This window comes from Gopherus evgoodei, chromosome 1 (genome assembly GCF_007399415.2).
Source record: "Gopherus evgoodei ecotype Sinaloan lineage chromosome 1, rGopEvg1_v1.p, whole genome shotgun sequence".
In the NCBI taxonomy this organism is placed as follows: domain Eukaryota; kingdom Metazoa; phylum Chordata; order Testudines; family Testudinidae; genus Gopherus; species Gopherus evgoodei.
In genome coordinates, this window is record NC_044322.1 from 119,817,597 (window position 1) to 119,844,787 (window position 27,191).

The window sequence follows — 27,191 nt, forward strand, 5'->3', positions numbered from 1 at the left end:
AGCTATAGAAAAGCAAGAGGAGTAGGAAAAAATAAAAACCCACCACTTACATTCTGCCAGTTATATACTTACAGCTTTTTATAGTACTAGACTTTTGTGCAAACATTTTAGAATATTTTTCTTCCTGTTGTCTCATCCACTCACCAAATGCTGACTTGAAATCAGTCCCTCTTAGTGTTAGTTTGTTACTCTTTGTTTCTGTTATGAGTGGCTATTGCCCTTGCTGATTTTGTGTGGAAGTAAGCTGTCTGTCAAACTTACATGCTTTTGCTACATTTGTTGCAAAGCTTATCACACAGCAAAACTATGTCACAACTAGGAAGCACAGATTAAGCTCTCTAGTAATAAGGGAATGGGATACAATTAGGAATACAAATGCAGTTATTTGATAAAATACCACTTTGAAATGGTGTAAGTCTTCATAAAACTGTAAGTGCATACATTTATAAATACTATTGTGTTTATTTTTAGATGTGACCTTAACTCTGATTTGAAGACATGCAAAACCACACAGTCTCACAGGAGGAAAACAGCCCTCAGTGAGTATGCTTAGTATGAAATCAAAATGTATCACCAAGTGGAATTTAAAATTGTTTAATTTGTAACGTAGACGAATAATCAAGGGTCTGTAAGGTTTCTGAAAATGATCATATTTGGTATTTTAAATAGAAGTTCTTCAGCTTGAAAACTAAGATAATTTGTCGTCTTTCACTGTTGAATATTGATCTCTTTTAAGGGTGCCAACAGTTGCGGAGGTTTTGGCGGGAGAAGTGGCAATCTCCCTTACTTACCCAAGCTGTTTCTTGACCTACCGTCATAAGAACATATTATTTATCCAGAAAATTAAAGTATTTGTATGATTTGTTCTTTTGTGGCACAGTGCCCACATCCCTCCATATATCTCTTGTGACAATGTTACATTCCATTAGAACTCTGAAGTTAATAGAGTTAGTCACCAGTAAAAGATCATTTTATATACAGAAGCAGTCAGCTAAAATCTAATACTCAAAGGAAAACCAATTAGGGGGTGTGAGGATTTGGAAGCTGGCGGAGAGTTATGACAGATCTCTTACTTGAGCAAATCTTGTGAAATTAAATACCTTTCTGGGAGGACTGCCTCTTTACTAACCATCATATGAATTAGAAGAACTGGAAAACTATCTCCTTCAATTGCTGACTGACATGCTGTGGTAACAGTATAGTTAGTTATGATGCACGCTAACACTTTTGGGAATGAAGTATGCAAGTCTTACATCTTTTGGTTTTCCTATTTAATCCATTTTCCTTTTTTTCACTTTGAATTGATTTACATGACTCCATTGATTTATAGGCACTTTCAGTTGATGCATAAATTCTTGTGTGCAAGGAATACTATTCGTTCTTAATTGAATTATAGGGTGGTCTATCTGCTGGTTTTGGGAACAGATAGTCAACAATCCCTTCTATCCACTCACCCTAAAGTGAGTTCCCTGTTTTAAAATCTAGTTACTTCTGTGCTCACAAATATTGGCCTTATTATTTGTCTCATAACCCTGTAAGGAAAAGAATTGCTCTGATGTTCAGAGTGGTTGAAAGGTTTCATGATAGAGCGAAGTGTTATAGAGGCATTAGAAGGAAGAGTGATGCATGTGTGTTCACAGTCACTACATTTCCATTTGTTGTATTTTTCCTCTTGTTATTCTTAGATGGAAAGAGTTGCCACAACAGCCTTATGAATAGATACAAATGTTTCATAACTGAAGTGTTAATGTAGCTGAGGGAGGGAGGAAACCTTCAAATTAATCATCCTAATCAAATTTAGCATGCCTTAAATCATACTTTCCTCTCATTTCCTGTACTGGCCCTCATCTGTTTCTTTCTGGCACCATTTGGGGAAGATCACAGCTCTCTTGTATTTATCTTGTCTAATGTGCACTGTGAATGTTGGCATTATTTTTATATATTATTGGACTATTTTAGAATGTTGGCATTATTTTTATATATTATTGGACTATTTTATATCATGTTGCAAGGAGTTGAACAGCTTAATTGTGCAAGTTGTACTATATTTAGACAGTGCCTTTTTTGCAAGTTGTACTATATTTAGACAGTTTTAATTAAAAGTCCTACAGAAGCACGAATCATGTGAATTGTTGTCTTGCATTTTATCAGCATTTAGCTTTCTATCAGAGTAACTTACAGTAATTTTAAATCTATAGGTTTGTCACTGTTACAGTGAGTTGACAATGTTCATTTTAATTTTGTTTCAGTTATGCTTAGCATGGTGATATTGGAGGAGTAGTGACTGGAGACAATCTGCTGCACTCTGATACTTCGGCAAGACAAATCACTAACATCTAGCAGCAAGAAGAGACGTGTTCTTCATGACAAAATGACAGCAAGAGAACACAGCCCCCGCCACAGTGCAAAATCCCGTGCTGTGCAACGGGCCTCCACTATTGACATTGCCTCTGACATGCTAGGTTTGTCTCTGGCAGGTAAGCACCTTTGCATCACTCGGTGCCCACATGTTCCTTTCAGACATATTTACATTATTATTTTTTCAAAATATTTTTGTTGTTTTTTTTTGAAGTTTTAAACATTCCTGTTTACCCTCAGTGCGTGCAATGGAGGAATTATCCTGAAGTTCAAATACCAATATATTACCTTTTAAAAACTAATTTTGCTCTGTTTTCTAGGCAATGAACTAGAAGTGGTGGTGGGTAGGAAAAGGCTTGATTAGGCTAGATCTTCCATGAACATTGGACAAGCCAAAGAAAACAAAGCTTCAGAACAAGGGTCAGAGATGGAGAGGATGGGCGGAAGAGAGGAATTGTGCATACGTGTGTGCGAACTGTCTGGGTAACCCCCACTTTAGGCATTGGGTAAAATCCTCAACAGCATCTAAGTGTATTAAGGCCTGGATGACACTTGAATGTGATCCCAATATAACTATAAAAGCAGCAAAGAATCCTGTGGCACCTTATAGACTAACAGACGTTTTGGAGCATGAACTTTCGTGGGTGAATACCGTCATGCATCTGAGGAAGTGGGTATTCACCCACGAAAGCTCATGCTCCAAAACGTCTGTTAGTCTATAAGGTGCCACAGGATTCTTTGCTGCTTTTACAGATCCAGACTAACACGGCTACCCCTCTGATACAATATAACTATGTTGATAAGGGATGTGATATTTTTTAACTGATACGATTATACTGGTACAAGCCCTAGTATGGATGCAGTTGACAATTATAAAGGTGCCTTATAGTGGTATAGCTGATTCCTGTTTCTGTAAGGGGATAGTTATACTGGTATAAGCACATTCATACCTATGTAACTGCTTCCACTCTAGGGGAGTTATACCATTTTAACTGTGTCTGTATCTTTAAAATGGTTCCACTTTCTAGTATAGACAAGGCTTAATCGCATTGATTTAGGTGCCTTTCAATGAGATTTAGGACTTCAAGTATTTGTTGCTTTTGAAAATGGGACTTAGGCTCCTAAGTCACTCAGGCATTTAAAAAAGCCCATAACCATTACCTTAAGTTTTTTTACTCCAGTGGCTTTGTAGGTGTTGGAGATGAAACGTAAATATTTTTAAATAGTTTTTCAAGATTCATTGAATTAAAAAGAAGTCACCTAAAACGTTCTATAGATTTAACTTCTTCCTTAAAATGTTTCCCCTCTCTAACTGTAACTTAATTCAAGAATTGCATGAGAACAATGGAGAGTTAATCTTTTGTTACTAATTTTTCTGCTCTACAGGAAACATCCAGGATCCAGACGAGCCAATTTTAGAGTTCAGCTTAGGTCAGTAGTTTTTATGACTCTTTTTAAAACCATTTCTGGTTTTCATGGGATTTGCTGTTGAATATTTTTTCTTACCATTGTTGATATGGAAAGGGCTACCATATAAATAAGTGTTGAGAGGGATATGCACTTGCATTTGTATGGAGCTTTCCCTGCTTTCTGTAAAAGGGTCTTAACAGATAGCATGGTAGGCTATAGTGAACCAACGACGCTATACTTTTGAAAGTCTCTAGAGATTAAAACTTCTTCTGTACTTTTAGATTTTATGAGTTTGAGATTGAGCTTGTCACTTCAGTCTCACTTTGTTTGCACTATGAATCTTTAAGAAAATTGCACACCTGCATAAATGGATGAGAAATATTTTAGGACAGAATGTTTTCCCGGGGTTATCCACTGCCAGTTATACATCCTTTCCTGTAGTCACTTGGTTAATATGGGCCCCAGAAGTGTCCTGATTCTAACATGGTTAAAATTGTGGCTGGTTGAATGACTTTGGGCAAGTCATTTTGACCTCTTTGTGCATCATGACAATATTTGGTCCTGCCATGAGGGCAGGGGACTGGACTCGATGACATCTCAAGGTCCCTTCCAGTCCTAGAGTCTATGAATCTATGAATCAGTTAACCTGGCAGGAAACTAGAAGAAACACAGCTTCTCAATGAAAATTCAAAAGTTTAATTTGTGGAGCACATTCCTGGCTGAGAGTAATTTACAAAATTTTGAAAGCTTTATCATCTGACAGTGGTTTTTAAATGAAAATTGGAAACCAGTAATAGGTATGCTTAATACTGGATCTGAATCCTGCGTTGTCATTAAACAGAATTTGAATTACTTATTTTTGTATGGTTTCAGCTACTGTCTGACAGATGAGTAAAGAAAATTAAAAAGTATTCAGCACTGTAATACAGTAACTCCTCACTTAACATTGTACTTATGTTCCTGAAAAATGCGACTTTAGGTGAAACAATGTTAAGCAAATCCAATTTCCCCATAAGAATGCATGTAAATGGGGGGGTTAGATTCCAGGGAAATTTTTTTTTTGCCTTATAGTACAGTACTATAGTTGGGAGGTGCCCCTGCCTTACCCCACACAGGCACAGCCCTCCTGGCACTGGACACAATGGGGCAGGCAAGGAGACGCACAATGTGCGCAGCAGCAGCAGCTTCCCCTACTCTGCAAGCAGCAGGGGTGGGGGGCTCAACCCTCGGTCCGCCCACGCCACTCCTACCCCCAAGCTCCCACCCCTAACCCGCCTCTTCTCCCCCCTGCCTCACCTTGTGTGTCTAGGCATAACAATGGCATTCCAACTGGAGATAGCATGGATTTTCAGCCTTAATACCAAAGGTCTATTTAGATCTATGTATGGAAGCCAATCACATACAATTTTTTTGGAAGGAGATTCTTCTTCCATGTCCCCCTCCACAGTAGTTAAAATAAAGAAAGGACAATAATTTTTTTATCAGAAATAAAATGCCCTCTTGTTTTGATGGACCATCTACTTCTGTTTACAATGCAGATACATGGTTGTATCTCCCAATGATATCCTTGAGAAGATACTATTAGCAAAGAGTTCGGCAGACTGCAGGCTTATTTCATGCACACCGTGCCCGTGAGCTTTCCACTGGAGAAATACCACCTTGCACTATTATGAACAGTTGTCCCTCTGGGGAAGGGTGATGTTTGCACCACCAACCTCCCACAGTGATTCTTCTGGGAGAGACTAATTTTAAATGGCAGCTGGAACCCCACAGTATGTTCCAGTTTTGTGCAAGTTATATCTGTTTTGTGTGTAAAAATACCCACATTTGCATATGCGTAGTGCGTAATTGCAAATCTGACTACCTGATCTGCGTGTGCAATTGTTGTTTGCATGCACAAATGTGAGTAGTGTACCTATGCACAAAATAAAAGCGTCCTGAAAATTGGGCCCTTCATCGCTGGCCCACTCTTTGTATTATACATGTTTATGAGAATTGTAGAATTTTGGACAATGTCAGAAAGACTATAACTCTAAAAATTATATTTTTAAACCTCTAAAGTTTGCAGTGAGTTGCTCACACCATCGCTAGATCGAAAACCAAATACTTTTGTCGCAGTAAGTGTCACTACATCGCCTCAGGCATTCTGGACAAAGCATGCACAGACAGAGATTATTGAGGTAAGTAGTGGTGTATTATTGCTCTTGATTTAAGGTTGAAGCTAGTATAAGGAACATTTTTTTCAACATATATCACGCTGCATTAATATTACCTCTTTTATGTTTATGATCGTAGGGAACAAATAATCCTATCTTTCTAAGCAGTATTGCCTTTTTTCAAGACTCTCTTATCAATCAAATGACGCAAATCAAACTTTCTGTGTACGACGTCAAAGATAGATCTCAGGGAACAGTAAGTACGCTTGCTCTAAATTAAACCAAAGCTTTGGATTTTCACCTTGTGTATGATGAAACCTTTGCTTACATTAGGGCCCTCTATAAAGCTCTTAATTTGGTGTGTCCTACACATTTAAAGGCTAAAATATGTCCTACACATTTAAAGTGAAAGGTGCCATCTTTGTATTCTATTCTTTTATGGTACTCTGTTCTAAATTAGAATGATAAAGTCTCTCTTGGCCTCAAATTAAAGTTATGTGAACTTTTAAAAAAAAAAAGTGTTTTGAGGGTTTTTATGTGAAAATGTTTGCAGTTTGGCTGTGCGTAATACCACAAACCCCAAATTTTCCTTCATAGTAATTTTTTTCTTTATGATTGTTCACGGAAAAGAAGTGAAAAACTTCAGAATCTGAATGCAAAGCCATTGTCCCTCAAAAATTGGTCCCTATCTTAGCAAAAATTTTCTCAAAAAAGAGCCCACTTTCAAGTTCTTGATGAAAACCAGGGGAGGGGGGAACTCCATCCTGAAATTAAAAACTGCTAAAAAATCATGAATGTTGTGCACCCTCTGTTTCACAAACATTTAGCATTGCCACTTTATCATTGATTAGCAGCATATGGATTTCCACCACATCAAAATCCCTGTAACCTTCTGACACTTCAGTCTTGCTTTTCAAAAATTCCTGAATTCAAAAATAGAAGGTTGTTTCTGAAGCAAAAATGCCAGAAGATGCATTCAGGAAAGCAACCATGCAATCTGCTTTCTGACGTATGAATACTCTGGATCATCCCTTGAATTTATATGCCTGAGGCATTAGACTCATTCTCTGTTCTAATGTCACCTCAGTAAAGGACAGCCTGAAGTGAATGTTATGATTGATACTCACCCTCTGACATGTATATTACCCACCAACAAACCAAAATCCAAGAAAAATTAATAATTTTGACCCAGCTCATCTCCTTCTGGAGAAAAATGAGCAAGAGAAAGTTCTGGAGAAGGGAATCACTGAAATTCTCCCTACCCCTGGCGTTGCCCCATTGAGAGGATGGGGTTTGCTTCCCCACAGAAAAACCCATAGATTCAGAGGTCTCCTTCACTCTACAGGTGGCCAAGGTGAGAGCCAATTCAGGACCCCCTCAGGAGCACCGGAAACTGGAGAAATGGGGGGCCAGTGGCACCAGACTGGTGGCCCGCCCCCTGCTCCTCTTCTTCCCCCAGAGTCCCTACCCACTGGGTAGGCCAAAAGCCAGAGCCACATCATGGTAAGAGCCTCCCAAGGAGCCTCAGCTGCTGTGGGAAGCCCCAGACTCTTCACCTGCCTTGGGCAGGGGGCCAAGGTGCCCTAGAGCAGCCCCCAGCCCATGTCTCTGCACCCCTGGGCATGCTGCCTGGGACGGATGGAGGGTCTGGGGCTTCCGACAGCGGCCTGGGCTCCGTGGGAAGCTCTTATCATGGCCTGGCTCTGGTTTCTGGCCTGGCCAGGGGGCAGGGCCTTGGGAAAAGGAGCAGCAGGGGCAGGGCCCCATGTAGGGTTGCCAGGTGTCCAGTTTTTGACTGGAATGCCTGGTTGAAAAGGGACCCAGGCAGCAGTGCTGACCGGGCCACTAAAAGTCCAGTCGGCCGTGCATTGAGGCTATGGCATGCTCCCTGCCTGCCCTGGCTCCGTGTGGCTTCTGGAAGTGACCGCCATGTCCCTGCAGCTCCTAGGCACGGGGCGGCCAGGGAGGCCAGGAACCATGGCCAAAGGGAGCTGCGGGGTTGGTGCTTGCAGTCACGGGCAGTGCGCAGAGGCCCCTGGCCCCTCTGCCTAGGAGCTAGACATGTCGCCGCTTCCAGGAGCTGCCTGAGGTCAGCGCCACCCAGCTGGAGCCCGCACTCCAACCCCCTCCCAGAGCCCAACCCCCTGCCCCAGCCCTGAGCTCCCTGCTGCAACCAAACTACTTCCCAGAATCTGCACTCCGATCCCCCTTCTGCACCTCAACCCCCAGCCCTGGGTCAGAACCCCCTCCTGCATCCTAATTCCGTCCCAGAGCCCACACTCCGTACCCCCCACACACACCTCAACTCCTTGCCCCAGCTCAAAACCCCCTCCCACATCCCAGCCCCCTGCCCCAGGTCGGAACCCTTTCCTGCACCTCAAACCCCTCATCCCCGGCCCCACCCCAGAGCCCTCACCCCTAGCCAGAGGCCTCACTCCTTCCTGCACTCCAACACCCTGTCCCAGCCCAGCGCTCCCTCCTGCACCCTGAACTCCTCATTTCTGGCTCCACCCCAGAGACTGCACTCCCAGCCAGAGCCTATACCCTCTTCTGCACCCCTGCCCCAGCGTGGAGCCCCCTCCCACACTCCAAATCCCTTATTCTGGCCCCACCCCAGAGCCCTCACCCTTTCCCACACCACAATTCCCTGCCCCAGCTCAGTGAAAGTGAGTGAGGGTGGGGTAGAGCGAGCAACAGAGGGAGGGGGAATGGAGTGAGCGGGGATGGAGGCTTGGAGAAGGGGAAAGGCAGAGGCGGGCAGGGGGTGAGGCAAGGGTGTTTGTTTTTCTGCTGTTAAAAAGTTGGCAACCCTTGCCCGGTGGCAAGGGGATATTAAGGCCCCCCTGAGGCCTCACTTGAAGCAAAATGCAGCCGCCGCTGCTGCTGCTCTGCGCCTACCTGAAGCTATTATGCCTATGTAAAAAAGTGGGCGGGGCATGGCCCCGTGGTCCTTCCAGTTCTAGTGCCCTGAGTCCCTGTGGTGTAGGAGACCCAAATGTTCTTTGTGACCAGGGCCTCACTAAATCTTAATCTTTCTCTGTCTGCACTGGCTGTGGCCCCATTGCCTCTTCTCCCATGATTCCCTGACACTGTGGCTCCATCAGGGTCTCCCGTGACTCCCCCATCTGTGGCTGTCTCAGAATCTCAGTGGGGAGGCTGTGCAGAATAGATGACAGTCTGAGGTTGTAGAGTCTTTGGGAGTCAATAGCAGGATGATATATCTCCCTGGTCATTCTGAATCCTACCCAATCCTCTCTCTTGCCCATAAGCCTTTAGGGTGGAGGGCACAATCAGGACCTTCATTATTATTGCCTAGAAGGAAATACTGAGCTTGTTCTCGGACCCATTAATATAGAGAGTGAAGGTCACCCCCATTGTTCTTCCATGCAAGACTGCACCATTTCCATGCCCTTTGGATTAGCTTGTATATGTTGGGAAAGTCCTTTCCCTTAAGCCCAGCGAAAGCGACGGTCTTGTTTTCCTCCAGGGAAAAATCCCCAGAGTAGTGGGGTTTTTTTTGTTTATTTTATGCTTTCTGGACCTGGTTGAGTAGTTATTTATATTTGTTGTTTGTATTAGTAGTTTGTTCTTAAATATTTATTTGTAATTGTAGTGTTTAATCATTGTACACAACTTGCACTTATGGACAGGTGGCTTTATGAATTGGAATTTCTACACTAATAATGTTCCTCTTTTCAGATGTATTTATTGGGTTCTGGAACGTTCACTGTAAAGGAATTACTTCAGGAGAAGAACCATAGATTGCATTTAACACTAAGGTTTGTAATGCAGTTTCAGTCCATCAGAAACTAACATTCCTAACACTCTGATTAGCAGGGCTGGGAGCAGGTTGTGAAAATTGTTTTTGATTTTTAATTTAAAATAAGTGTTCAAAGTTCAAGGGCTCTACTAATGAAAATCAGTTATTGGGTGACGTTTAAAACATGTAGAACATAGGAACCTTTTCAAATATTGGGACAGATTTTTGGTGGCAAAGCAGGCAGGGAACAAAGAATGAGAACGCTGTAATTGTTTGTTGGGAGTTGTCTTTAATTCTGCAAGTTGAAAGTGTACCCACAAGTACAATTTCTTTTCTCTTTGCGTATTTCATCAAATTGCCTTGACATGTAGGGTGTGTGTGTGCAGCACACAGTACACACACACTGGCAAAACTGGCTACTCTTAACTATACTGATATCTAAGGCGTGTGAGAGTGAGTGAGACACAGAGGATACCCTGGAAAACCAGAAGCTTTTCTTATTTACATTGGATATCTTCGCCACTGAGCTCTCTGTAAGCTTGGAAGCGTCTTTTTCTCACCAACAGAAATTGGTCCAATAAAAGGTATTACCTCACCCACCCTGTCTCTCTACTTATCTGTGTAAGGTGTTTATATGATCTCCCTTTCTGTAATATCTGAGCATCTCACAGACTTTAGTGTGTTTGTCCTTACAACACTCTAGCTATAGGAAGAACCAGTCTCAAAACAGAGCAGATATCTTTAATATTATTTAAAAAATAATTTACTGGGTGGATTAATATTGAAAAGCTTCAGGGGAGGAGAGTGTCTCGTGGGGAAGGTAGCTTGGTGCTAAAGAACAGGGATACAGTCCCACCCTTAGGAGTCAGCTTGAAGGTACGAAATCAAGTGTGGGAGAAGTTAGGAATCTTGTGCAGAGTGAGGGGAGCAGGAGGAAATTAGGAGGAACTGAGCTCAAACGTGTAACTGTGGGTGGCAGTGCTAGAGAGGCATTGGTGAGAATCTTGAATGTGATGTGAAAGGTGAAGGGAAATCAGTGAAGGGATCTTTGTAGGGGATTAGCATGGTCAGAGAGACTGGAGAGGAAGATGATTGCAGCAACAGCATATTGAATGCCCTGAAGGAATCAATGGGAGAAGCATAGAGGAGGTTGCATTAGTGAAGGTAAGAGATGACCGAGGCATGGACAAGGCTTTTGATGCTAGGGATAAAAGGAGGAGGACTGATGTCCCCCCTCCGCCTCCCCCCTTCCCCTATATGTTATAAAGGAAAAATTGACTGGATTTGGCAACAGAGGATTTGCTGGGGTGGGTAGTAATGAGCGGAGTCAGAAAGGAGACAGACTGTAACAAAATAGGCTATTTATCCACAGCTGTGGAGAAGAGATGTTTTGGGGCAGGGGAAGCTGGTGGCAGACTTTCCAGCATTCTACGTGGCCTGTATCATGAGTAATCAGTTGATTAGGTGGTGGTCTCTCATTATTGAGTAGGAAATGAAACTATTATAAAATATTTTTTGATATCAAGTGCAGTATGATTGATTGGGAAAGGGTGGGTGGGTATGAAACTCTCTTCCCCTTATCGCATTACTCTTCAAAAATGTAACTAGAATGCAGAGCAACATCTGCTCAATCTTTTCTTTTTCAAAACTTGATTCCACACGTGCCGTGCTGTATGTGTGTCTAGATCTGTTCTTGTAGTCTCTTGTGTGCTTTTTTTCATTTACTCTCCAGCACTATTTCTAACAGCTATTTGTTTGAATCACCATTACACTTTGTTAAATGCAAACAATAACTTTAAAATATCATTAAGAATCTAAAACTGACAAAGTGAAGACTATTCCTTGTTAAGGATATTGCTGTCCCCTTAACTCTCTCCCATTTAGCACCACATATGGTACAGTATATAAGATCATATACAGCTAGCAGGCCAATCTTTACAGAATGGGATGAATGTCTTCCTATTGGTGTCATTTAATATCTTTCATGTAAAATCAGTTTACTTATATCTCCATGTTATAAGCTTCCTAATTTTAAATGTTCATTAAATTCACAGATCAGTATATTGTGAGTAGTAGTAATTGGTCTCCTATTGACAAACAAATCCCTCTCTTTAAAACAAACAAACAAAAAACTTTTCTTACAGGTCTGCTGAAAGTGATCGTGTAGGTAACATCACAGTTATAGGATGGCAAATGGAAGAAAAAACAGACCAAAAGCCTCCTGTAACAAGATCTCCTGACACCATTAATGGGAGGGTGAGTGTGAACATTATATCAGCCTCAGCTAGACACAGGATTACTGAAGACAATGTTATAGATAATGTTATAGTCTGCAAATTGCCTCCCCTCTACCCAATCACTTACTAATTCTATTTAGCACTTATAGTCCTTTACATTTTCTATGTACTGTACAAATATTAGCTGGTCAGTCTGTAACAAACAGTTCAGTGTTGATGAAATACTTGGGGCACAGGCTGTGATATACAGTTTTTTGTAATACTGTGAGTTCTTGAAGATAATGGGATGGAAATTTGTCTGTGGTAATAGACAGGGCTCTTATTCTATCTGCCCTTAAAAAAACCCAACGACACAAAAACCACTACTTACTACTGTGCATGATGCATGTCTATGGGAAGTAGCTGATTTCACAAGAAATTCACTGATGTCCATTTGCGAATATGAAGGCAGTACCAGGCAAATGCTGCAGACTCTGTATTGTGAATACATCTGAAGTCATATAATCAGTATACCTGTATTGTGTTCAGAATGTGGATTATCATCATTATTTATTGGGACAAGTCCTCAGCTGGGCAGTAAATTGATGTAGACTATAGAGCTATGCTAATTTACAGCAGCTGAGGATCTGCCCTGTAATTTTTACAGCACTCAGAAGTGTGCTAGGTGCTTTGCAGTACAAATAAAAAGTAGGTCCCTTGTCTGAAGATCTGATCATTAGATGTTTTTAGTATTTCAGGTTGCAGTCAGGATAATGATGGTCCCTGATAAACATGTTTGGAATATGTATTTTAAACATTCCCTGTTTTGAATATTAGCTTCATGTCTTTATGTTAAGTCTCACCAGTTTAGCTTGACTTGGTGTTGAGGTTTTACATTGTACATGCTTTACTATTTGTGTCTTTTAGACTGTACTGCCAGTTGATGAAAGTTTAACAGAATCTTTAGGAATCCGATCCAAATATGCTTCGTTACGGAAAGATGTGTTACTAAAGTCTGGTAAGCAGCGAACTGGACAGATATTGATAGCTCACCTACTATCAGATTAATATATTTGCTCTGTGTGTATTGACAGTTCTTACTATACTTAGCATGTTTACAGTATCAGTGACAGCTAATCTCTTGTTGCCTCCATCACAGCCCCAGTTCAGCAAAGCACTCAAGCATGTGTTTGAAGTTGAATAGGGATTGGTTGCTGAATTGAGACCCATAAGCATAATTTATTTTGCCACCCACACTACAGCACTTTGTAGTACAAACAGCACTTTGGGAAGCAAAATATCTTACAAGTTTTTTGCCATTACATTCATCTACCATGGCCAGTCCTTACTTCTCCTACAGACTTATGTATTAGGAGAAAAAAATTCAATATGTGAAGAAATTTTTAAAAAATGAATTGTTCCTTTTTTTCTTTAAAATATTTTGAATGCCTTTGGATTTGGGGTTTTTTCTTTGGCCGTAAGTAGAAAGCTCCCTCCTATAAAAATTGCATTTGAAAAAGTTAGATAGGTGAACGACTTAAACTGGATTTTTACAAGCAACCAATATTGAATCTAGTCAATGTAGCTTAATGTAGTTGGTGAGGGGAGACTTTGTAAATGCTGAACTCAAACCACACATTTACATAAAGTGGTTTTAATATTTTAGTGTTTGGTGGTGCCATTTGTCGGATGTATCGTTTCCCCACAACTGATGGGAACCACCTGAGAATCTTGGAGCAGATGGCTGAGAGTGTACTGTCACTGCACATCCCCAGACAGTTTGTGAAGCTTTTGCTTGAAGAAGATGCAGCCAGGTAAAGGTGGACAAATTTACGTGTGCTGTAATACAGAAGTGATATGCATCCTTTGCTGAGCTGGAAGAGAACAAATTGTTACAACAAAGAGACGGCAGCAGAAATAGTGACTGCAGCAACTTGGTCGCTGCCCTCTTATTGTTAACAAAGTCGATACCATTAGATTGACCATGAACTGTATCTTTCACAGGCCTGATGCTCCTCTCACTGTGGAGTGTCTTACCCTGCTTTATCTTGTTTGGGCCAGATTCTCAGCAGGTGTAAATCAGCAGAGCTCTGTGGAAGTCAAATGGAGCTGTGACATTTTACAGCAGGTCAGGGGCTGACTCATTGACTTAAACCCTTGATTTACATCTGCGTCTATGTAGAGGAAGGTCTTGCCCACAGAATAATTTATTGTGGTCAGGATAAATGTAAAGCAATAACAGAAGTGGTGTTGAAGAAATTACGTTATTCAGATGATGTGCAGTTCTATAAAAGGCATCTTTAAATACTGAGGTAAATTTTTAATGATAAGTGTTCATAACTGCCTTTAGTATTTTGGTGCAGCAAGCATTAATTAGTTCAATTGAAAGGTAAAAGGCTGCACGATATGATGGGTCTGCGGGTGTTCCTAACTCATACATGCCAGCTAGGACAGCTGTACCTGAGACACTTGGATACTGCAATGATGAGTGGGATATGACTACCTAGATAGAGGAAGGGCTTGTTGTCTCCTACTCAGGGGGTTCCTGGGAGACCTCTGCCAGTGGAGGCTACCCAACTGTTGCACTGTACAGTGTATCCTCCAGGTACCTGGCCACGTGTCTTTAGGTGCACAAGGAGAGTGGGTGGGGCCCGTAAGTAGTTACTATGTTGTTGACAGCTATCATTCTTTGTGCCCTGTAACAGGAGACATTAATAGCTATCTCTTTTTATAATGGTTGAGGATATTAAAATTTCACAGAGTAGTGTGAAAAGAGTAAAGGATGCATTTATCCTGGCTAATGTTCTGTCTGCCATAGGCTAAATGTGGTTAGTAAGAATGTTGTTGGTTAAGGGTATGTCTGCACTGCAGTTAGACATCTGCAGCTGGCCTATGCCCACTGACTCAGGCCTTGTGGGTCTTGGGCTAAGGGGCTGTTTAATTGCAGTGTAGATGTTCAGACTCTTGGACTCTGCTCAGTGGCCTTTAGATCAGTGGTTCTTAACCAGGGGTCCAAGGCGCCCATCAGGGGGCTGCCAGGTAGGGCCAGCATTAGACTTGCTGGGGCCCAGGGCAGAAAGCCAGAGCCCAACCTCATGAGGCTGAAGTCCAGGGCCCTGAGCCCCACCACATGGGCTGAAGCCAAAGCCTGAGTAATACAGCTTCGGGGGAGTCCCTGTGGCGTGAGGCATCAGGCATTTGCTCTGCTTGCCAACCCCTAATGCCAGCCCTGGCTTTCATATGCAGAAAACCATTTGTGGCACTGGTGGGCCATGGAGTTTTTATAGCATGTTGGTGGGGCCTCAGAAAGAAAAAAGTTGAGAACCCCTGCTTTAGACCCTTTAGATGGACATGGTAAAGAACCTAAATGTAACAGCAGAGAATTAGAATGAACAGGACAAGCTACTCCTTGATATTAGACTTTACTCAGTGGAATTCACTCAAGTGTTAGCTAGAAAATCTCACCACTTAAGGATACTTTCTGTAAAGTAATGAAGTTCTATGAATGTTCTGCCGAATTCTGGTTTCATAACAAATACCAGTAATACAAGCTTTTAAATACTGAACTGTATTGCTTAGAGGTGAAAATGACTTTCTGTAATTTAGAAAAATGGGCCCTTAGATGAAAGGCTTTGGGATATCTTTACTCTCCATTCAGGTATGCAGAATATCAGATGGAAGTTCTTTCTTATTTTCATCCAGTATCTTCTGTCTTAAATTAATAAATACACTGCTACCTCGATATAACGCCACCCAATATAACACGAATTTGGATATATTGTGGTAAAGCAGTGCTGGGGGGGGGGGAGGAGCAGGGCTGCGCACTCCGGTGGGTCAAAGCAAGTTCAATATAACACAGTTTCACCTATAATGCGGTAAGGTTTTTTGGCTCCCAAGGGCAGCGTTCTGTCAATGTAGAGATGTAATTCTCTTTAAGATGAATTGTCTGAATGTTTTTGCAGACTGAAAACCTACAATGATGCATATTTTTATTGTATATTTTATTTTCTGTACTATAATCTGGATTGAAAACTTTAATAGTATGTACTCCCAGGATACGTTAGATCTACCCAGGTATTCCTCTCTACTCTCTCTGTACTGAAACCTTGAGAAATACTATGCAGCTTTAGGTGGCACGCCAGTATAATCATTCCTGCCTACCATTAGGGTGACAGCTTAATGTACTTGGGTGATCTTGATTTCTGCTTGTGGAGAGGGCTTGATCCCTGGAGTCCCCCCGGTGGACTGGTGCAACATTGCCATTATGTCTCTGCCTTAGTTTCCGCTAGTGGGATTTCAATGAGTCCAGTGAGGCTTATGTGTATTGAGCAGTGCCTCTGTGGGGACCTAATTTATTTAACGCAAAGGAGGACATTATACAGATAGGCCTCCACTCCAGCATCACTAGCAGGAGGGACAAAAGGCTAAGTTAACTTTGGTCCATCAAACTCGCTTATGTCCGCATCCGTTACCAGCGAAGGCCCTCTTGACCTGGAACCCTCTTCTGGAGCCAGGGCTTTTGTTATTATCTGGGAAAGGGTCTCTCCTCTTGGGTTAAAGTGCCCACACAAGTCAAACCATGATGACCCTTCCTCAGAACAGCGTATCCCTGCTCTAATCTGTGTCTTCTGCTGAAGTCCTTCCATGGGGGCCAGGTTCCACTGACACTTTGCATTCGTAGCTTCTCCCTTTCAGAGCCTCTCCTATCTAAGAGCATTCTTCCTTATTTTCCTTTCCTAATGATCCCCCTCACCAGGTTTCACCCTGACAAGCCCTCTTCTTGGGAGCCTTCTCTTTCTGTAATCTGGGGACTGTTCCTTTCCCCAGGAGTCTGTTTTCTAGCCTCCCTCCCCACTGGGAGTAGCTTCCTTTTATCATGCCTGGGTGTTTCCCTGCATAATTAACTGCCTCCCACTTAGTGAGTTAAGTTTTCCCAGGTGAACCTGTGTGGCCTCATTCTCCCTTATGGAGCCTGTCAGAGGTGGACTGAGCCCATGACCCTAGACTCAAACAGCTAAATTGTACCAAGTCGACGGGCCCAGATAATCTCCATCCAAGAATGTTAACAGAACTGGCATGTGAATTTGAAAGCCCAAGAGCTAAGGCAAGTAATGAATCCATAAATTGGGGGGTCATAGCCTATGACTGGAGAATTGCAAATACATATTTAAGAAAGAGGAAAAACAAGATCTAGGAAATGACAGGCCCATTAGTTTGACCTCAGTTGTATGTAATTGTATCATATATCTTTAATATTAAGATCTGTGTGTGTGTGTGTGTGTGTATATATATATATATATATATATATATAATGAGTTTAGTGAGGCCTAGCATAGATTTAAGGCTTTTGATTTTTTTGACTTCCTATAGAGCAGACTTTATGTAGGCTTTTTGGGAAATATTTGCAAGAGAGAGTAGCTAAGCACATAGGGGTAAACAGAAATTGGAATAAAATATAACATGGTTTTATAAAAGGTAGATCGTGCCAGGCCTGATCTCTTTCTTTGAGAAGATAACTGATGAGACAAAGGAAATGCAGTAGATTTAATCTATCTGGATTTCAGTAAAGTATTTGATACTGTTCCACAAGAGAAATTATTAGTTAAATTGGAGAAGATGGGGAGTAATACAGGAATCGAAAGATGGATAAGGAACTGGTTAAAGAGGAGACTTCAATGGGTCATGCTGAAAGGTGAACTGTCAGGCTGGAGGAAGGTTACTAGCGGAGTACCTCAAGGATCAGTCGTGGGACCCAATTTCATTTAATATTTTCATTAATGACCTTATCACAAAAAGTGTGAGTAACAAAAATTGTGGATGATACAAAGTTGGGAGGTATTGCCAATACAGAGGAGGACCAGTATATCATACAGGAAGATTTGGACAATCTTGAAAACTAGAGTAATAGAAATGGGATGAAATTTAATAATGCAAAGTGCAAGCACATGCACTTAGGGACTAACAACTAGAGTTTTTGCTGTAATTTGGGGTTGTATCAGTTGGAAGCAACAGAGCTGGAGAAAGAACTGAGTGTATTGGTTGGTCACAGAATGGCTATGAGCTGCCAATGTGATGCAGTCACGGAAAAGTCTATTGCAATCTTAGGATGCATGAGCTAGATAATTAAACTAGAGATGGGGGAAATATTATCACTATTATACAAGGCATTGGTGAGATCTTATCTGGAATGCTGTGTGCAAATCTGGTCTCCCATGTTTAAGAGAGATGAATTCAGACTGGAACTGGTGCAGAGAGGGGCTACTAGGATGATCAGAGGACTAAAGAACCTACTTTATGGGAGGAGACTTGAAGAGCTTGGCTTGTTTAGCCTAACAAAATGAAGGAGGAGGGGAGAGATGATTGCTTTCTATAAATACATCAGAGATGTAAACATCATGGAGGGAGCGGAATTATTTAAGTTAAGGGCTAATGTTGGCACAAGAACAAATAGATATAAACTGGCCAGCAATAAGTTTGTTTGAAATTAGATGGTTTTTAACCAGAAGATTAGCAAAGTTCTGGAACAGCTTTCCAACAGGAATAGATGATGTAAAAAACATAACTTGTTTTAAGACTGAGCTCGAAAAGTTTTATGGAGAGGATGGTATGATGAGATTGCCTACAACGGCAATGGCCTATCCATGACTGCAATTAGCAAATATCTTCAGTGGCTGGAGATGGGACACAAGAGTGGGAGGGCTCTGAGTTACTACAGAGAATTCTTTCCCAGGTTTCTGGCTGGTGTGTCTCACCCACATGTGCAGGGTTTAACTGATTTGCTGTATTTGGGGTCAGGAAGGAATTGTTCACCAGGTCAGAGTGGCAGAGACCCTCGGGTTTTTTTTTTGTTTGTCTGTTTATTTTTGCCTTCCTCTGCAGCATGGGGCACAGGTCACTTGCTGGTTTGAACTAGAGTAAATTTTGGATTCTCTACTATATAATTAATAGAGAATTATTCTGTCAGTTCCACAAATGGACTCTCAAGTTATACACAGATAATTGGTAAAAATTATGGATCAGGGATCTTGAGAGAGCATACAGAAGGAGCTGCTGGATCTGATTCCTTTGCCTACTATCCCAAATTTGAGTTTAAGATAACTAGAGCCCTGTGCAGATACAAAAATCTTGGTCGCATCCGCAAGAGGCAACTGGTATCCAACCATTGATGTGCACTTTTTTATCTGTATCTGCATCTGCACCACACCTGCAGGAGGAGCGTGTGTGTGTGTTTATGTACTGCATATAGGATCTCAAAGGCAGGGAAGCAGCTGTCTGCAGCTCATAGCCTAACTCTCCCCACCTTGGAGAGTTTATATTCCCTCTCCAGCCCCCCCATACAAAGAAAGGGGAGATGATAGCTGCAGACAGTTGCTTCTCTGTATGGAGAGGAGTGGGAAGAGAAAATATAGGATCTGGAAGGCAGGGAAGCAGCCTAATAGGCTATGAGCTGCTCCCCATTGCAGTGCAGTGGTGGATTCAGGGCATAGACATGGTCCCACCTCCTTCTCCCCTTGTCCTTATTCCTAGGGGGAGCAGAAGCAAACTGTTCCTGTTCTTCCCAGAGCACAGAGACTGTGCAGCCACATGAAGAGGGGAGGCTTCTCGCCCACCCCCGTGTGGCCACATAGGGGCCCACTTGGGATCTATCTCTTATTGAAAGCACTGGATAAATGGAGGGAAAGAAAGTAGGCTCCTTAATTTTGCCCATTCTGGTGTGTTGGGAGGTACGTTTTGAAATATTACCTTGTGCCTAGAACTCTTCTCATGGAATTCAGAATGCATTGCCTGAGGAGTCTGTTGTGTGAAATCACTTGCATATTTTCTTCTTGCGCAGGTGTACAACTGAGTTGAAAACATTTTTCTTTCTTTCTTGTAGGGTTTGTGAACTAGAAGAGCTGGGAGAGCTGTCTCCCTGTTGGGAGAGCCTTCGTCGACAAATAGTTACTCAGTACCAAACAATTATACTGACTTATCAGGAAAATCTAACTGACTTGCATCAATACAAAGGTCAGCAAGATTTATTTTCAATAATAATAGATAATATGTTTCAGTTATGCTTCTTATTTTCCTTTTAAAACAAAGATTCAGAACCAAAAAGGTGGTTTTAGTCTTGGTTTGATAGGAAAGATCAACAGACAAAATATTTGTACTCTCTATTTAAGTTTTATGGTGATTGTACTAAGAAGCTAATTTATAAATATAGTCATTTGTGCAACTTAACCTACAAAAGAGGGGATAATGAGTGAGGTCTGGAAAATAAAAAGTAATTGCAATTTCCTTAAAAATGAATTAAATTAAATTGTTCTTGTTGTTCTATTATTAATTTTATCACCTGATACATTTTCTTCTGTGGGTTTCCATTAGCATTACTCTCCTCTAAATTTCATGTAATTAATAAGTAATATAGATGCTTAATGATAAGTAATAAAATATATTACTTCTGGGGGAATTTTGTGCCTCTGTGCGCATGCAGAATCATGTCCCCCACAGATTTCTTTGCTTCCCTGCAGAAAAATGACGTCTGACGGGGAAGCAAAGGGAAGCCTCAAGAGTGGTCATGCCTCCCTCCCCAGCAGTATGGGCACATTGTTTCAGGCTCCCAGAGCAGCTGGTGGGGAGGTAAATCACTGTGAGGGCGTGGGGGGTCTGGGGATGCCCTGGCTGGTGGCTCCTACCATGCACTGGGCACAGCTGCTAGTGCCAGGTGGACTAGTGACAGGGGAGGACGAGACTTACTCTTCTGCAGGGAGTGGCCAGGGCCGGGGCCAGGTCAGAACCAGCCCCAGCCCCAGCCCCAGAAATCTCTCCCGGCTGCAGGAAGCTCCACCCACCTCACCCTTTGCACTTGAACCTTAACCCCAAGGAGCTGCACCTCTTTGCATCTGAACCACCTTGATGAGCCCCCTACACCCAGACCACCACTCCACCGAGCCCCAACCAGCTGCACACACATCCCCACCCCATCGAGCCCCACTGCCCCAGCACCCAGACCCCCCCTACTGAGCCCCCACCACCTTCACCTGGACTCCCAGCAGAGTCCCATTGTCCCTGTACCGGGATGCCTCCAACAAGCCCCTGTGCATCCAGATCCCCCACACACCCACACAGAACCCTCTCATGCACACCTGGATCCCCACACACTAAGCCCCTCCACACTTGGTTTCTGCCGGGCTGAGCCTGCCTACCCACACTTGGTGCACCTGGTGCAGAGCTGCAGGGCCCCAGGCTATTTCTGGGGTAGGCCCAGCCCTTGCACTTTTTCAGTGTCGGGGGCAGCCTTGCTGCCGAGTGTGTATCCTGGGCAGTAAAGGAGGGCTGCAGGGTCATTTCCCACCTCTGTCCAGCCAGTGGCCTGGAGCCTCTACATTTAATTGTTCATAAGTAAAATCTGCAGAATTTTAAAATATTATGTGTAGAATTTGTATTTTTTTGGCACAGAATTTTCAATGTTTTGGCATGCTGATTCAGCTTAATAATAATAATAAACAGGAACTAACTTTCTGTAGGTAAAGAACTGTCTTCAGAAATCTCCAATACATTCTGATCTTTATATTAATAATAATTTTAGAATTTTTAATATAATCTTATACATATAATATTATATGATCTAGGTTTTAGCTTTTATTCCAAGAATCCCCAAATCTTTGTTTGATAGATTCTCAGTGTTTTTTCCCCCTATACTTAGCACTCTCTAAAGTATTATGGGAATTATTTGATTTCTATGTTTTGTCATTTTTAAGGAATGTTTGTGTGTGTGTAATTATTTCAAAATCTTAAACGAAATGGGAAATAAGGCAGTTTATATCTGACTGAGTTATGCACAAATGGAGGAATGATGCAACTTTATTTACCCTAATATTAGTCCAGCTTTTCATTCAGAATGGGGGAAAAGATTGTGTGTATTTTGTTCACTCTTATACCTTTCTTATTATTATGTATTCACGTCAGGCCATATTAGACCCTTGTTCTACATCCATAACTCCTGTTGACATCCATGGAGAAGGCTGGGGGTTCATTCATAGTTCAAGGGTGCTGTTTTAACATACAGTGTCTTCACTCATGATGAAATTCCCCTCTTTACAGAGGGCCAGCATAAAGGTCTAGGCATCACATAAGTCCTATTTTGAAGGGGTAAGAGGGACTTGCTGTAAGTGGTATGTAGGCTTTGTGCCGGCCTCCCCGCACAAGGGAAGAATTTCTCCCTGAAAGCACAGAACAGCTGTGACCAATGGGAGGAGGAATGATTTTCATGTGATACACCAATTCAAAAGACACTGACCAGTCAATGAGAATAAAGCCAAATCCCAGGAAAGTAGAACAGAAAGTTTCAGTGTACACAATGCTAAAGTTGAAGCGTGCATCCCACCTCAGATTGTTAGAAGGGCAGGTATGTGTAGGTGACGGTATATTACAATATTAATTACTGAGCACAGAACTGGAATTGGTCTGCGCATAATGGATCATTGGGATTCACAGAGCAATTATCTGTGGTAGACATTAAATTCACCTGTAGCTTTGACACTGTTGCATATTTACCATTTTTGTCTAAAGCCTTGATCCAGCAAGGCACTTAAGCACATGATGAATGTTTTAGTGAAGTCTGTGGGACTTTTCCCGTGCTTAAAGTCAAGCATGTGCTTAGGTGCTTTGCTGGATTGATTTCAGGGATCCGCAACAGTAAGAGAAAATAATAATAATACTAAAATATAAACTTATTTTGCTAGTCATTTAGACCCCAATTCTGCAAGGGACTTAAGCATGTGTTTAAAGCTTCCTGAATTGGGGCCTAAGTGCATATCTAACTCCAACTCATTCTTCTTAGATTAGTATTTGGACTCCATCAGATCTAGTGGCTAGGGATGATACTTATTACTAATAAATAAAGTAATCCAGTAATTGTACAGGGACCTGGAATACCTCAACTGTAAACATCCTCCAGTTTAGTTGTGTATTCCCATACTATACAATGTATAAATTACTCAAAACTGGAGTGGAAGTCAGTATAGAGATCCTAACAAATGAGTTCTCATAGGCTGGTGAGGTGGAGTGCACTAGAAGAATTGCTTGTCTGCTTAGTGCTGTCATAAATGTTCTTCTGGTAGGATTGATTTCTTCACCCCCTGCAGTCAGAAAATTTTTAGTATTTCTTTTAAAAGAATACATTCTCCCGGTTCTTGCACTGTTTTCTTGTATGCTCTTCCTGCACTTGTGTACAGAGAGACCGTGTGCCATCAAAATACAATGAAAATAATGTATTTGACTATGCATTGGTTTGTGTTTTAATAAGCATTTCCCCCTAGTACTATGGATTCTTCTTGTACCAGAGGGCTGGTCACAGAGAAGATATAGAATAAATATTTTTCTGTTACATTTCTCAGGCCCTTCATTTAAAGCAAGTAGCTTGAAAGCTGATAAAAAATTGGAATTCGTGCCCACAAATTTACACATACAAAGAATGAGAGTCCAGGATGATGCAGGATCAGGTACTTCTCGTGTGTGTGTGTGTGTGTGTGTGTGTGTACATGCATGTATATATATACTTTATTCTCTTTTTTGGGTTTCCACTATCCAGAGCTAAGTTTCCCCCAAACCAGTGTAGCTTCTGTGTAGTACTAATAATATTTCATATTTTAATTGCAGCTACCATCCTTATATCTCAAAGCACTTTACTAAAGTAGAGTAAGGGTACGTCCACGCTACCCGCCGGATTGGCGGGTAGCGATCCATCTATTGGGGATGGATTTATCGCGTCTTGTCTAGATGCAATAAATCGATCTCTGAATGCTCTCTCCGTTGACTCCAGAACTTCATCAGGGTGAGAGGCAGAAGCGGAGTCGACGGGGGAGCCGCGGCCATCGATCTCGTACCGTGAGGACAGGAGTTAAGTCGAACCAAGATACGTCGACTTCAGCTACGCTATTCTCGTAGCTGAAGTTGCTTATCTTACATCGACACTCCCACTCCCCCAGTGTAGACCAGACCTTAGTATCATTACCCCAGTTTTATAGATGGCAAAACCAAAGGGCAGATAAGCTTGTCCAAGGTCATGTAGCACATCAGCATCAGAGCTAGGGAACAGAACCCAAGTCTCCCACTTTTCATCCCTGTACTGTATCTACTGGATTAATCTGCTGGATCCCCTTTGGTTTTAGGAGCCACTAGGATCTTTTCTGGTTGGCATGACATCAGAGGCCCTCTCTATTATTATTTTTTTTTTAGTTTAATTTAATTGTGAGGGGCCATCATGTGTGCTGCACTTTAGATGTGTAAAAAGACATTAACTTGTTTAGGTTGAGCTTGCTTTTTTGTAAAAGACCTAATTTTCTCCTTTCATTTAATGTTCAGCCCCACCCACCTGTCGACCCTAGCTGCCTTGTGTATCCTTTAGATAGGAGGGATGATAGGCTGAGGTATCAAGGTTAATCTTCCTTCATCTCCAGACATGGGAATATTGTCTCTGTAGATCAGGGGTTCTCGGACTTTTGTACTAGTGACCCCTTTCACACCGCAAGCCTCTGAGCGCAACCCCCACTTTATACATTAAAAACACTTTTTAATATATTTAACACCATTATAAATGCTGGAAGAAAAGTGGGGTTTGGGGTGGAGGCTGACAGCTCGCTAATAACCTCACAACCACCTGAGGGGTCCCGACCCCCAGTTTGAGAACCCCTGTCGTAGATCTTCCAGGACAAGAAACGGGTCCAGGTTTCAAACAGAGGTCTTTTACTTTTGTAGAACATGGCAGCTTCTCACCACTAATGCAGTTCCAAACTTTTTAACATTCAACATTGTTCTGAAGACTTCAGTCTCTGGCAGGAGTATTTGAGAAATTACCTTTCAGTAGTTTGAATTTCCACAGATTCAACCAAAGTAAAGATGGTCAACTTTCATCTGTAAGCACTTTTTGTCCATCCAGATCAGAATTACGACATAGTAACCATAGGAGCACCAGCCGCTCACTGTCAAGGCTTTAAATCGGGAGGTCTACGGAAAAAGCTGCATAAATTTGAAGAGGCAAAGAAACAGTAAGTAGAAGAGTTATTATAAACTCATCACCTGCCTTTTCTTAATCTCCAGACTTTGTAAAATTATCACATTCCATGTTTTTGTTGCACCTCCATACTATGAAGATTATGCTATGCTTTTTTCAAAGAGGGAAAAGAGAAAAACAGTTTTTCCATTGTTTTCTTTACTGATAGTTCCTTTTCAAATTACTTTTTGTGGAATATTTACTATTACAGGACAATTGTTAAACTAGCTAACCTGAACAATTTAAGTGTTGAATTGGATTTAATTGAGTTTAAGTTCTGTCTAGTTGTGGAGGTAGAAAATTTCATTGGAATCTCTTTAAGTATGTTACATTTGATACTTTCACTCCCTTTAGCTTGCTTCCTCAGCACATCTGGGAAGCATTTTCCAGATCAGTCAAAGTAAACTTTGTCTTGGGCTATATCCTTATTTGTGACTGTGGTTAGCTGAAGAACTGAGATTAGCATTACTCTAATTTACTTTCTAAAGTCAGATAGAAGTTGACTAAAGTAATTTCTTAGACTCTACCTCTTACTAATTTCCTAAAACCACAACATGCTTAGACACCCGTTCTACACTGGAGTCGTCCACCTCTAATCCTTCCCCTAGAGATTCAGAACTCTATGCAAAGACAGATCTGTTGACTTGTTCTACCCTCCCTAAGAAGCAGCAGCAGTTCCTCAAATGCAAATTTCTTCTTAACAACTTGGATTTAGTTATGGGGCCAGTTGCTCCCGGTTTCTCTATATTGGCCCAGATATGTTGCTGCTGTGTAGTTACTAATTGTTCTCCATCTATATTAAAGTGTAAATACTAGGCCAGATTGTGCCCCCTAGATGCATGCCTAGAGAGGACCCTCTATACATTGATCTCCCCCTTCTTAACCTGCAGGAGGGATCATTCACCTCTGTGATACTATGCCCCTTGCTCCTGATCACATCGTGGCTTCTCTGTGGGGTTAGCCATTCACACTGCAGGCTGAGGCAGAAATCGAGAAGGGCAGATGCACTGAAGGGGAAGGCACACGCAGTTTCCCTTCAGGCTTCAATGGGTATCTCTGCTCCACAGCAGGAAGTTTGCCCTTGCAGCCCAGGTGACAGACCTGTGCCAGTTCTGCTTGGGCTATCACTTTAGAAATAGAGGTGTGAATGTTGCAGCATAGACAGTGGCACAGGCTAGCCACCTGAATAAGAGGACTTGGGGAGTGGGGGCAGCTAGACCGTGTCATTGCCAGTGCCCAACTGCTATTTTTAGCCTGCTACCTTGAGTAGAATTAGCATGTGTCTTTTCTACCCAGGCTGGGAGGCACACTCCCAGCTGCAATGTAGTCATACCCAAGGAGCTTACAAGAGAACAATAATATGACTCTGGGCTGCATTATCTTTACTGTAGAACCCTGCTTTGGGGGCTACAGGAGCAGCTGCAGCCAAGGGGAGACTTTAGTAGTGCCAGCTTCAACAAGCTGGGAATGCAGCCTGCCTCGGGGTCAGAGCTGGTGGGAAGGCACAGAGAGAGGGGAAGATCTGGACACCAACCTCAATTCAGTATTTTTGGAGGCTACTGAACTGTACCATCAGTGGCACTAATTTTAGTAATGGATAGGGCTACTAAGAGTGCCAGTTGAAACCTTAGAGTCAGACTAGTACATGTAATGGTACGATATTGTACCAGTGCGAACAACTGCCTCCAATAAGTGCATCTGACATACAGGATGTTCCAGGATGGGATTAGCAAAGACTATAAATCCAATTGGCTGAATTTTTTGTTGTTGTTGATACCAAAATCTGTCTTCAGAAGCATTCTGTATCTGCCTATTTGGTTACTTGTAGGGCCCTCATTACTGACTTATCTAAGCACCTAAACCACTGATGTCTTTTTTTCCATCAAATCTATTCAAAACCTCCATTTCCAGCCTGCATTTGTCTTCTGGGCCTTCATAAAGTTGCAGGTATTCTGATCCTGTGTTGGAGAGTAACTTTCCTGTTGGCAATACCATTTGCTGGAAGGTAGCACAAATTACAGGCCCTTTCTCTGTTGGACCTAAGTTTCCTTATTCAGTCTATTGGGTATCTCCTATTACAATATTAATGTAGAGTACTTTTGTAATGAGGCTTGAGACAATCTCCAAACCACATAAGTAAACAGGGACAAATACTGTACCTACCAACATAATCTTAAAATATATTTGATCAGAAGCATAGAAAATCTAGTATGCTTATTGCATTTCATCCTCACCACTTAACCAGGCATCACTGTCTT

The 27,191-nt window shown here is 42.0% G+C and overlaps 1 protein-coding gene across 15 annotated transcripts in view; it reads left to right on the plus strand.

Annotated features, from left to right (window-relative positions):
- The window catches only part of INPP4A (inositol polyphosphate-4-phosphatase type I A), a 192,930-nt gene that overhangs the window by 112,112 nt on the left and 53,627 nt on the right, over positions 1–27,191 (plus strand). For 13 of the 15 annotated variants that reach the window (XM_030570810.1, XM_030570838.1, XM_030570820.1 and 10 more), the window contains exons 3-14: positions 472–539; positions 2,250–2,477; positions 3,745–3,789; positions 5,830–5,948; positions 6,064–6,180; positions 9,624–9,703; positions 11,829–11,940; positions 12,828–12,918; positions 13,567–13,714; positions 19,777–19,907; positions 23,279–23,383; positions 24,820–24,928. In XM_030570810.1, coding sequence (XP_030426670.1) covers positions 2,372–2,477; positions 3,745–3,789; positions 5,830–5,948; positions 6,064–6,180; positions 9,624–9,703; positions 11,829–11,940; positions 12,828–12,918; positions 13,567–13,714; positions 19,777–19,907; positions 23,279–23,383; positions 24,820–24,928 — 1,163 coding nt within the window. In that variant the 5' untranslated portion in view covers positions 472–539; positions 2,250–2,371. Of the gene's footprint in view, positions 1–471; positions 540–1,396; positions 1,461–2,249; positions 2,478–3,744; positions 3,790–5,829; positions 5,949–6,063; positions 6,181–9,623; positions 9,704–11,828; positions 11,941–12,827; positions 12,919–13,566; positions 13,715–19,776; positions 19,908–23,278; positions 23,384–24,819; positions 24,929–27,191 lie in introns of all 15 variants that reach the window. The other 2 variants (XM_030570774.1, XM_030570784.1) reach the window with 2 other exon arrangements.